Source organism: Carassius gibelio, chromosome A23, assembly GCF_023724105.1.
Source record: "Carassius gibelio isolate Cgi1373 ecotype wild population from Czech Republic chromosome A23, carGib1.2-hapl.c, whole genome shotgun sequence".
Taxonomy (NCBI): Eukaryota; Metazoa; Chordata; class Actinopteri; order Cypriniformes; family Cyprinidae; genus Carassius; species Carassius gibelio.
The window spans coordinates 5875950-5889118 of NC_068393.1; the positions used below are offsets into that span (position 1 = coordinate 5875950).

A 13169-nucleotide genomic window follows, 5' to 3' on the forward strand; every position below is an offset into this window, starting at 1 on the left:
TCAGTTAAATATTGAGAAGAAAGTAATTGAAGAGTACTCCATTCATGGACAGGGCATCGACAAAGACCCCAAAGGGATTCTCTCTGTGGACAGAAACGGGTCCGTTTACGCTCATGGAAAAGTGGACTATGAGGAGTACAAGAGACTGAGAGTAAGTCCAACACTAAGCAGTGACTACATTAAATGAGTATTTTTATTAGTTAATACTAATAGCCTTTTTATTGGCTTGCAGATCACTCTTTCTAATAAACACACAATAGTTGCTGTGGATATTGATATCATGGATGTTAACGACCACGCTCCTGTTTTCAATCGGGATGTGTATGAACTCACAGTAGATGAATCAACACCACAAGGTACCGACTCTCATACACAAAACCAGCTGGTTTCCAGGTGAAAGAGCAACCTTTCACCTGATCCTCTTGTATTGTTTTACCCAAAGGCAATCCTCTGGTCACAGTGCTGATCACAGACAACGATCAGCCTGGCTCAGCGAACGCTCAGTTTACTCTGAGAATCGTCTCGGTGTCTCCCGCTGCCTCCGGTGCACTGTTCTTCATCCAGCAGAGAACAGGAGAGCTGACAGGAACCATCTCTTTCAACGGATCCCTTGATTATCAGGTAACACATACACAGTTTTCCCACCTGAAGTCCTTTTGTCAATGTTATACTGCAGATATAATCTATTATTTAACATTATAATTCCTGCAAATGTTCAACATCCGTTGACAAATGAATAGTGTCTTATCTTAACATTCTTAGTAGATCAGGTACACTACACAGTCAAACATTTCAAGTCAAGTCACCTTTATTTATTTAGCACTTTCAACAATACAGTAGGAAAATAGGAAAAATAATAGATAGGAAAATAGTGTCAATTTGCACCATATTTTAGGGAAAAACCCAATCTCATTGTGTATTCGATTGTGTAAATGGGTTTGCATTCCTGCTAGCTTTTTTTGATCAAAAGGTCAAAGGTCATCTGACAGAGGTATAGCATTCAACTCCGCTTTGCCTTTTTCAATGCAGGAGAGCCAGAAATACAGGATCCTGGTTGAAGCGAAGGATCATGGGGAGAAGATGCAGCTCTCCAGCACAAGCACAGTGATACTGAACCTCATCGGCAAACACAACCAGCTCACCGAGAGAACAGTAAGTGTAAACCTGTTTCTGTCTTCAGAGCTTCCAGATGTTGCCATTTCAGTCGAGTTATGCCGGTTGAATTGTTTTTGATGATGAGTTGAGAACAAATAGCCAATGAGGGAAAGTCCAGATTCACGTTCATGTCCTTTCCATTCGCTGTTTAATCAGAGAGATGGCGGTGATTCCTCCGTATTCATGAAACAAGTGGGTGAAACGGAGAGTAAGGAGACTGGACCGATGCTGGACGCCAACGAACTGGCCATGTGTCTGTCTGAGGAGACGGTTGATATTCCAGCTATCAATCCAGACCTGTACAGCCCACCCTTACACTTCCAGCTGACTGGAGACGTCCAGGGCAAATGGAGGCTTCAGTCGAACTACGGTAATTGAACAAATCCTCTTGTTGTGATAGCTTTCACCTGTTTCCTCTGTGATACCATGCTCTGTTTTCCTCCCAGGTCCATCTGTGAGACTGATCAAAGAGAGCGCTGTACGTGCGGGAGATCATGAGGTGACCCTGGAGATCTCGGACAGTCAGGGCCAGCAGTCCGTCCAGACGCTCTCACTGCGTGTGTGCGACTGTGATGTTTCTGCACGCTGCACTGCGCTCAGAAACCCAACAATAAAGCTGAACGCCGCTGCCATCGCTGTCATAATCATCAGCGTCCTGGTGCTGCTGGGTAAGAAGACCCACAATCCTGGCTTTCACACTCACCTCGAGGAGTCGGCAGAAATATTTGTTTGGTTCATCCAAATAATCAAATTCTGCATTATATTAAACTGAGGGATGGATTTTAATATCAGAAACATTAAATAAACTGCTAATTTTATATGAATCAATTCACACTACTATTTTAACGTTTGGGTCAGTAAGATTATTATTTTTAAGAAATCAATACTTTTATTCAGCAAGATTAAATTAAATTGTAAAGACATTTTATTTTGTTGCAAAATACATTTCAAATAAATGCTGTTTATTTGTTCATTCAAAAAACCCTGAAAACCAAAAATTACACGTATTTAACAAATATTAAGCAGCACTGCTGTTTTCAACACAAATCAGAAATGTTTCTTAAGCAGCAAATCAGTTTATCTGAAGATCATGTGACACTGAAGACTGCAGGAATGATGCTGAACATTCAGCTTTACACACATTTTAAACTATATTCACATGGAAAGCAGTTATTTTGAATAATACAATTGTACAGTATTACTGTTTTTACAGTATTAATATATTTTACTGTAATGATTTTGATCAAGTCAATGCATCCTTGGTGAGATTGAGACCTCTTACTGACCGCAGACTTTTAAACGCGAGCGTATGTGCCTGAAATCAATCTAATGATCTTATGTGTGTGTGTGTGTGTTTGTTTGTGTGATTTGAAACAAAAAGGGGTCCTGCTGATGTTGTGTCGGTTCAGAACAGACATCTACAAAGGTTTAGTGGACGGAGCAGACCAATCGTGACGTCAAAGAAATGCCTTGCACTTGGCTGCATGGTAAGAGTTAGCTGTCTTATTAATTTGGATTATCTAGCACCAATATCAGCTATTTCAACAGTATTTGTTATTAAAATATCCTTTGCATATGATATGATAAATTGATCTGATTATGTAAACTAAAGGATCTGTTAAACAGCGAGATCTAGATCCAATCAGACTAATGTCCTCTCTCTTATCCAGACAGAGCTTTACTCCGAGCCAGAGCTGGATCTCTGGTGCTGCTGGACTTCAGTGTGTCACTAAATGTGTGGGGAAAATATGGAGGACATCAAAAAATGAAGCGGATGAGTGCACTCTATGTCAAACTGCTTGCTTTAACACTGTGAATTAAAAGGAAGGTGCTTTGGTTGTTTCAAATGTGCGATCATACAATTTAAATGACTTTAGGAAGAGACTGATGATTAATTCTGCTTGAACTGCATGGTGTGCATGAATATTATAAGTGTTGTGATTATATCAGCTTATGCAAATGTGAACTCACATTTAGGTAGACGATACTGTATAGACTGACACTGTAGAGTTATATAGTTTTTATATGAATTTATTTTTGTAAGTGAGAGCTGTGTATGTTCAGATTGTGTTTTTATATGTATATATTAAATTTATGCATTTAGCAGACGCTTTTATCCAAAGCGACTTGCAGTGCATTCAGGCTATCAATTTTTACATATCATGTGTTCCCGGGGAATCGAACCCCCAACCTTGCGCTTGCTTGCTAGCTACAGGAACACTATATTGTTAATTGTCATTTATTTATTGTGGTCAAATAAAAGGAAATCAAAAGAATCTGTTGCTGATGACCTGAAAAATAATCATCTGTTATTAATTACAATCTATGAGGCCTGGATTTACCTTTGAACTTCCAAGACTATCACTCAATAAAGGGCACCTTCACATACCTCCAAAAACAATGCTTCAGAGAGACACGATTTGGCAAATTAGACCGAAAACCGTGGTATAGGCTGTTCAAATTCTGTCAGCAGGGGAAACTAGAGTTTAACAAGATAACACTGCTGCTTTAACCTAACTGTGAGGAATGTGTAAGACACATGACTGCTGTAATTTGGTTATGCGTGTCTGTCTAGTACTTTTTAGTAGTGTTGTTAAACTAGAGTGATTATTGAAATAATATAAAAACATTTTGTGTGTGTGTGTGTGATTTAGCCATGTGTGTATATATGAGAAAGCTAAATTGTGTTTCTCAACAGGTCTGGTGCTTATCTTAAAGAAGACAAAAAAAAAAAAAAAAAAAAAAAAAATCATTTATTTATTTATTTATTTCAGAATTTATTTTTATTTATTATTCTACACATCTGAAATCACCATTTATTCTATGGTGGAAATGACATTATAATAATTTGGGGAAAAAGATACACTGACTCCTTTGACTTCTCTGGGCTAATAGCTAGAATTGTTTAATAATAATAATAATAATAATAAACTTTATTTCCAGACCCAGAGGGATCCATAGTACAATACAAAAACACATACATAGAAAAATAAAATAATAAAATAAATAAATAATAATAATAATAATAAATATACAAGAAGTAAAAATAGACCCTCCACAGTGTTCAGTGTCTAACATACAGACATGTACACCAATGGTTTACACATAAATAAAATATATTTTAATACTTTGGCATAATTCAACAAATCTGATCAATGTGTTTGTTATTCTGAGCCAGCCCACAGTCGCTGGAGTCAGTCGGGTGTACTGTAGGGCGGGTGTTGTCTCGTGGCAGCACTGAAGATGGGCGGACTTTAAACCCTGCCAGGAAAAGACAGGAAAGCCGATACTTCCCCGGAGCACAACAGGAAGAAACGGTAAATGTTTTTAAATGTTTTTGTGTAAGTTAAATACATCAAGTAAACGCGAAGCGACGATCGGTTGGTGAGGAAACGGAGAGATTTACCGCGGTTTTTATGTATTTCCTCTCTGTTCAGCGGCCTGAAGCTCACTGTGACCGTAAATTCAGATTTTCACAAGAGTTGTATAAATTCTGATGATTCATGACAACTAGTTTGAACAAAATAGTTACAATTGCTCTGATGATCATGATTAAACTTAATATAAAGCTCTCTGTGTTTTTCCCCCAGCCTTTTATTTTTACATCAGATGAATATCAAGACCATTTGAAGCGATTAATGAAATCCATGACATGTTAATAATAAATGTTTCAGCAACGTTAAAGCAAACATGATTTCAGTTTGACCTCGGTTTGATCTTTGTTTATCGCAAAGATTGTGCCACTTCGCGTTACATTACAGCGTGTTTCTAAAGGATTGGCTTACAGTGAGATGAAATAATGTTGTACACTTTGTTCCTGAAAGATTTCGTACCATTATGTAATGAGCTCTCGGCCTTTTTTCTATTTAACTTAGTTCATGTAAAGCCGTTTCTCTCTGCGAATTGTCGGCTAGCGGCTAACAGCCCTTCACTTCACATTTATCACTTAAAAGGCATCCTGTTTATTTTTATTTTATTTTGTAATCTTATTTTCCATGTCAGCATATGTATTTGGGTGGTTGTTGATGTTTCGCGGTGTATTATAAGTCTTATTTGTGTGAATGTTTTGATGGTGGGCGCGGTAACAGGCCTCGCGACACTTCGCTTTATTATCATCCATATCTCGAGCTTTACACGCATTAATACATCTAGATCATCGTTAATGCCGTGTTTTGTACTCGTGGCCTTTGGTCGTTAGCTCAATATTGTGGAAAGATATTGGGTAATATTGTTTCTTTCTTTTTTTTAACATAACGATACAGATTCAGTGTAACTTCCGGTCAAATGATACTTCCGCAGCTGTGTTTCCGGTTCAAGTTGACTATAGAAATGAATCCCAGAGCACGTCTGACTTCCATATCAATCTATCTGTCTATCTATCTATCATGTAAACTTTACAGCTGCTCTTCACTCTTTGTCTCTTTCTGAAAATGTTTCAGATCTGTAAATCAGTTTTTGCTTATAGTTTGCCTCGTCTCTCTCCTCTCAGATGGCTGCCATTCGTAAGAAGCTGGTCATAGTGGGCGATGGAGCCTGTGGAAAGACCTGTTTGCTCATTGTTTTCAGTAAAGATCAGTTTCCTGAAGTCTACGTGCCTACAGTCTTTGAGAACTATGTTGCAGACATCGAGGTCGATGGAAAACAGGTATGAAAGCATGTTTTCTGGGAGAATGCATTGTAATCTAAGAAGAATATTCCAGATGTATTACTGCCGCATTGCGTAGATGTGGTTACACCTGCACCAAATCTGTGTAGATATAGACAGGATTAGTGACCACTTTATTTTTCAAAGCGTAAGTACGCTGTTTTCTAGGAGTGTGTGAGACTTCCGCTTCATTAGCCACGGTAGGGAAGTGTGTTTAGAATTAAAACAGCACATTAACATACTGTGGTAAGAGACACAAGTTTGTCATATCAAACAGCAAAATGAACTGTTCTGTACAGTAAAACAGCTGGAATACTTTAGGAACATAATGTTGATGGTCAAAACAGACAGAAGAGCCCAAACTTGTGACTAAAGTTCTTACTGTGTAAAAGCACCACAGTTGTTGTGTAAGAGAGGAATGTTGTTTAGTTTGGCACATGGACTGATTTCTCTCTTCTTACAGGTGGAGCTTGCCTTATGGGACACGGCTGGACAGGAGGACTATGATCGGTTAAGACCGCTCTCGTACCCCGACACCGATGTCATTCTGATGTGCTTTTCTGTTGACAGTCCCGATAGCTTGGGTAAGACAATTCGATGTTACCAGCCCAATCATCACACTTGAGTTCTTAATGTTGAAGAAAGATTCAGGTCGGCATGAGATGAAAACAAACCTTATGTATTTTCTGAATGGATTGAGGTTATTGTGAATGATTCATCCATGCACATTTCTATTTTTTTTTAATGTATGACCTCCTAATTTTTAATCAAAATACCACAACAACTTTTTTCGGTGAAATAACTTCGTACAGCTTACATTCACCGACCAGTTTTATTTGTACGTCACAATACAGAAGAATGCTCTGCGAGTAACTCGATGTCCTCTCGCCCTTACGTGTGTTTCTCTCCATGACACCTTCACTTGTGGTTTAAACACAAGGCTTTCACATCAAAGTGACATCGTTAATGAAGCAGAACTGGAGTTTTGCCTTTGCTATCAAAGATTGCACACCATTAAACATTTAGCATGACTTTTTTTTCAGCTCTATTTTAATAATCAGGGTATGTGATGAACACATTGAGTATGTTGGCCTGTACAGAGAAATGCTGATAAGTCAAAAATCAGCTATGTGAGAGAACTGCATTTTCAAGAATGATCTGGTTTTTATCTGGCCTTTACATCAAAAGGTAAACAGACGTGCATTGAATGATACAAACATGAGGTAATGGCCAAAGTTTGAGGTGTCAGTTTTCAGTTTCAGTTTTATGAACTTTCTGGAAAAAAAAACTCAATTTAAAAACTCAGTTTAAACAATATAAATTGCTTTACTCCTTGAAGCCATTAAATGCTTGTCATGATTGTGTAATAAGGTTTATTAATGGCGTGTAATGTGGTTAATACAATTATTGCTCTCTCTCTCTCTCTCCTTTGATCCATTCCAGAGAACATTCCAGAAAAGTGGACACCAGAGGTGAAGCATTTCTGTCCGAATGTTCCCATCATCCTCGTTGGTAACAAAAAGGATCTCCGAAATGATGACCACACACGAAGGGAACTTGCCAAAATGAAACAGGCAGGGCCTTTTTACTTTGCAAAATGTATTATTGTTAAAGGAATAGTTTACCGAAAAGCTTACATTTACTGAAAAAGTGCTCGCCCTCATTCCATCCAAGCTGTGGATGAGTTTGTTTATTCATCAGATTTGGAGAAATATAGCATTGCATCAGTGTCTCTTCAATGGATGCTCTGCAGTGAATGGGTGCCGTCAGAATGAGTCAAAACAGCTGATAAAAACACACAAAAAAAAGTATTTGCATGAATTTTCTTTCAATGGAGAAATATTTTAACTGGAAGCAATGGTTTGGAGTTAAAAACATCACTTCACTTCACAAGTCATTAACTGATGGATTGGAGTGGTGTGGATCAATTGTGGATTTTGGTGATGTTTTAATCAGCTGTTTGGACTCTCATTCTGACGGCACCCATTCACTGCAGAGCATCCATTGATGAGACACTGATGCAATGATGCATTTCTCCAAATCTGTTCTGATGATCAAACATACTCATCTACATCTTTAATTAACTTAGCTGCTCTTTTCCGTACAACAAAAGTGGATGATTTATACTGCCAAACTCCAGTAGATTTGTGAATTTAATGTACGATCAGCTGCTCAACCCAAGTTGCATGGACTAATTTTATGATGTTTTATATCTGGTGTTTTTTTGGTGCATTAAGCTTGGACATTCTGCCTTACATGTATTTTGTCTTTTTAATGAAAGATTAAAAAAACACTGTAATCAATCAATGTGAATGAATGAATCAAATGAATATGTTCTTATTTTAGGTGAAGTATCCCATTGATATTGGGTAGTCACTTAGACACATTTGTAATATAATTTATATATTTGTTCACTCAGGAGCCTGTGAAGCCAGAGGAGGGGCGAGACATGGCCAACCGAATCAACGCCTTTGGTTATTTAGAATGCTCAGCCAAGACCAAAGACGGCGTGAGAGAGGTGTTTGAGATGGCCACCAGGGCGGCGCTGCAGGCCAGGAAACGGGGCAAAAAGACGGGCTGCCTGCTGTTATAGAAACCTGTAGAAGAGAGGATGTCAGTTAACAGCCCAGGAGACTTCAGAGCAGGGAGGGAGGGATGACTGATACTGGGACATCACGTCAGACAAACCACAAGAGACCAGCGGAAAGACTTCAGGAACAAGATGACATCATTTCCTGTCATCACAAAGTTTGGGATTAAGAGTCTTATGGTCACATCAAGCAAAAAAATGTCATTTCTTAACTAACTCTATATCTAGGATAAATAATGTTACAACCCCCCCCCCCCCCCCCCCAACTCTTAAGTCCCCCAAAAAAGGTTCTTTTAAGAAGCATCCTGTCTTCAGCAACTGTTTTGTGCATTGGACAGACTGTATGTATGTTTGTATATGTAAGAATATGAATGTTTGTGTCAAATGAGCGCATGTCCGTCTCCCGGTCGCCATCTCTTCTTTGTATATGTGTGTATCTGCCGCCTTTATTCTGTTTGAATATTTTTTGCTCAGCTAAAGCACACAGTGAACATTGAAGTGGGCTGTATTGTGTATAACCTCCCACTTCAGGCTTTTTCCTTCTTTTTTTTTAAATCGCTGATGTCTCAAAGGATTCTGGGCTGTACATTAGGGATTTAAACCATTTAGTGATACTGATTTATTTAAAGCATACAGTTTTTCTTTTCTTCTGTTAAACCATTGCATTTAGAAATAAAATTTAAAGAAAATCGGATTTGAAAATAATTTTTTCATTTACTCAAATTCCTTCAGCTTGTGTTTCATAAAGGGGTGCTACTTACTCAATACTGCACAGGGCGCACTATATAGTGAGTGAAACAGTAGTATGCTATATTGTTGCCATGTAAGGTCACTGAGGCAGCATTCAATATGTATATCTCGATGTTAATCGATTCTCATGTTTACGGAATGTTATCATTCTTAAATCTCACGAATCAATTAGAGTAGCCTGTTTTCAGTTAATGGACAGAACGTCCCATCCAATATATCGCTATAAGCATTGTGCTTTGGCACTTTTAAAATGAAACAAATTCTCAGATTTCAAATTCTGTCCGTTGTATTGCAGTATTTAAACAATAAATGCTGTTTTGGCACAGTTTAATGTGAAGTGACCAAAAACAGTGACCGATCGCCCGATAAACTCATCAGATACTGTTAAGTTTAAACTGTAGACAGGGACATTTTGCTAAATATATACCCCAAATAACATTCATTATACATTTTACTGTTCTTAAAATGTTTAATTTATGTTTGAATAAATCTATCAAGATTTAATGACAGCCACCAGTATGTTTATATTTAAAAAAAAATTGAAGTAGAAATATTATGTAATCGTAACTTTATTATTTTAAAAACTTAAGTGTAATTTTGACAAATCGGCCAATTATAACTCTCAATATTATAGTAATGCAGTACCAACTGACTCTTTTGTATATTTTACAGCATTAGTTGAGGGATATCTTTTACTTGAGAAATTCTGGCATGTACCGTACCTGATGTATATCCAAATAATCGATATCTATAAATCTAATCTGTAATAAAATTTAATCAAATCACTAGCTTGTGAATGAGAGTCGAATCGAATAGTGAAATCTGTCAAAGCCCAGCCCTACTGCCTAAAGTATCGCATACTTCCATACTATATAGCAGGCAAAAAAAAAAAAAAAAAAACTTATGTGAACATAGTATATCCAAATTCTATTTCCAGCGAGATTCTGAAGTGTGCATCTGACGGACATCTTGATGAGGCCACTGGATAGGAGCTGGAAATGACAGTGGAGCACCGTAACTGATGTTGGTAGGTCACATGACGATGACAACATTGTGAATGTAGTGTGCACAGATTATATTCATACAACACACATACCATGAAGTTTTCAAAGAAGCCTAAATGAACTGATTAGCTGGATCAGCTGTGTTTAATTAGTGTTGCATCTTAACTGTGCAGCGCTGTGGACCTCCAGGAACTGATTTTGACTCCCCTGGGCCCAAGTGTTCAAGTGAGCATGAAACCCACATATGTGTGTACAACTTTTCATTACATGATTGAACATACTTATAGTGTTGTAAATACACAAGTGTTTACAGAGTTATATATATTTTTTTCAGTACTTTGCATTTTAAAATCAACTTCTAAATGTCTGTTCAGTAACAGTTGACAGGATTTAATTTCTGGTGCTTCTAATTAAGTGATAAAAAGCATTTCCAAATGTACTACAAACTAAATATACTAATCTTTGCAGCAAAAAAATGTGTAGCACTTTGTTTTTACTACTAATGTCTTGTTATTATTATTAATATTTAACATACACTGGAAAGGTTTGCGTGACCTCTCTTATTAAGAAACCACAACTAGATCCTAGTGAACTGGCAAATTATAGGCCCATTTAAAATCTTCCATTTATGTTTACATTTTAGAAAAAGTTGTGTCTGCTCAATTATGCTCCTTTCTGCAAAAAAGAAAAAAAAAATATATATATTTATATATCTGTATGAAGATTTTCAGTCAGGTTTCAGGCCCCACCATAGCACAGAAACTGCACATCTCATTGCTTGTTTTACTTGATCTTAGTGCTGCGTTCGACACCATAGATCATGACATACTCATAGATCGATTACAAAACTATACAGGTATTCAAGGGCAGGCTCTAAGATGGTTTAGATCCTAACTGTCCGATCGCTAGAATTTAGATTATTTAAATGGGGAGTGATCTCATTTATCACCAGCACAATATGGAGTGCCACAAGGATCTGTCCTAGGTCCTCTGGTATTTTCAATATACATGTTGCCCCTTGGTAATATTATTAGAAAATACGGGATTAGCTTCCACTGTTATTCTGATGATACTCAGCTATATATCTCAACGAGACCAGATGAAACTTCCCAATTATCTAAGCTAACAGAGAGTGTTAAAAATGTAAAAGATTGGATGGCCAATAATTTTCTCCTTTTAAATTCGGATAAGATTGAGATATTACTTATTGGACCAAAAAACAGTAAACAGAATCTATTAGATTAAAATTTGCAATTAGATTACTGTTACTTCCTCTACAGTCAAAAATCCGAGTGTTATATTAGACAGCAACTTGTCTTTTGAAATCCATATTTCCCATGTTACGAAAATAGCATTCTTCCATCTTAGAAACATTGCCAAGCTACGAAACATGTTATCTGTTATTGATGCAGAAAAGCTAGTTCATGCATTAATGGCCTCTAGACTGGACTATTGTAATGCACTTCAAGTTGGTTGTCCTGCTTCGTCAATAAACAAGCTACAGGTCGTCCAAAATGCGGGGGCTCTGGCTACCTATTAAGTTCTGTATTATTTACAAATTATCATTACTTACCTATAAGGCCCTAAATGGTTTACCTAACTAGCCTTCTACCACGTTACAACCCATCACGCTCCCTAAGGTCACAAAACACTGGACTTTTGGTAGTTCCTAGGATAACAAAGTCCACTAAAGGAGGAGGGGCTTTCTCACATTTGGCTCCCAAACTCTGGAATAGCCTTCCTGATAATGTTCGGGGTTCAGACACACTCTCTCTGTTTAAATCTAGATTAAAAGCACATCTCTTTGGCCAAGCATTCGAATAATGCATCTCTTAAATGGTGACTGCAGTTGTATCTGATCAAATGTGCATTTTTATTCATTAGCTTGGGTTAAACTAATTTTACTTTGCTGGATCAGCAGCTATGCTAATGATGTCTCTATTTGTTTCTCCAGTCTGGATCCAGAACACCTGAGAATAAATGATGCTGACCCCACAGAGGACCCCAGATGATGCTAACCCTGAAACAACACCAGAACTAACAAATATTTGCTAATTACTAATGCAATCACATAATAATTGCTGTTAATAATGTTCATTATCTGGTTGACTACGTCCTGTATAAATTTTTCTGAAAATTCATGTCATATGCACATAAACTGACAGTCACCACTGATAAACTACTATTAAATATTATAAAAAGCGCTATACAAATACACTTGAATTTATTTGAATTGAACCTCTCATGCAGTCTTGGCAAAAATATCTCAAGATTTATTTCCATAACATGATGCATGATGGGATAAACATATTCTCTGAAACTACTGGTGTTCACGTTATTTTGTCCAACCTCTGTATCTAGGCAATCTTTATATTTTTATTTTAGATCTTGATTTTTATATTTTATTACTGGCAATTTAACGAACTGACATCTTGTATCATTTGACTACAATGACCAACATGTTACAAGTTTACTACTTTACCAGACAGTAGCCGCATTTCCACTGTCGGGCCAGTGCGAGCCAGGGCTTAAAGCGGGTCGGGCGGGGCTCATAGCCCCGGGCCAGTAGCACGAGGCCAGAATAGCGCAGGGTTTCCACAGAGGAGCTTGAAGCACCGCTGCACGTCACTAAAACACGCCCTTTACACGCCTCTCAGAAAAACGTCATGCAACCTCATTATTTCACCAACAAAGAGAAGTTATCAGAAAACTAAGAAATAAGTCACTGGAACATGCGCGATCACAAAACAAACATAATAAAAGCGGCCGTTTGTTTGCATGCTTTGTTATATATTCAAATTCAAAAGCATCGATGTTTTAACTATAGAATTGATTTAATTTATCAGGACTCAAAATTAATCTAAATACACTTATTACTATTTTATTTATTTATTTATTTTTAACGCATATGAAAATAGCCTGCTTATTCAGTCGAGTCTGTTTCTGTTTATTAGCCACAGTAGCCGTCACATTTAGAATGAATGATAATATCTCTATTTTTATAAAAACTCCCGAACAAAAAACA

General features: G+C 37.3%; 2 protein-coding genes across 3 annotated transcripts; both read left to right on the forward strand.

The window, feature by feature from the left end:
• The first annotated feature begins 280 nt into the window (after positions 1 to 280).
• On the forward strand, positions 281 to 3397 carry LOC127944312 (desmocollin-1). Its single transcript, XM_052540200.1, has 7 exons — positions 281 to 356; positions 443 to 621; positions 1030 to 1152; positions 1312 to 1525; positions 1602 to 1823; positions 2537 to 2642; positions 2826 to 3397. The coding sequence occupies exons 1-6, from the start codon at positions 281 to 283 to the stop codon at positions 2608 to 2610; spliced, it is 888 nt and encodes a 295-aa protein (XP_052396160.1). The 3' UTR covers positions 2611 to 2642; positions 2826 to 3397.
• Positions 3398 to 4311: 914 nt separating this feature from the next.
• On the forward strand, positions 4312 to 9084 carry LOC127945095 (rho-related GTP-binding protein RhoA-C). Of its 2 annotated transcripts, none has more exons than XM_052541673.1 (5): positions 4312 to 4472; positions 5645 to 5800; positions 6264 to 6384; positions 7244 to 7374; positions 8220 to 9084. In XM_052541673.1, the coding sequence occupies exons 2-5, from the start codon at positions 5645 to 5647 to the stop codon at positions 8391 to 8393; spliced, it is 582 nt and encodes a 193-aa protein (XP_052397633.1). In that variant the 5' UTR covers positions 4312 to 4472; the 3' UTR covers positions 8394 to 9084. The 2 variants fall into 2 exon arrangements, with proteins under 2 accessions (XP_052397633.1, XP_052397634.1); XM_052541674.1 differs by lacking the exon at positions 4312 to 4472 and adding an exon at positions 4482 to 4614.
• Positions 9085 to 13169: the final 4085 nt, after the last annotated feature.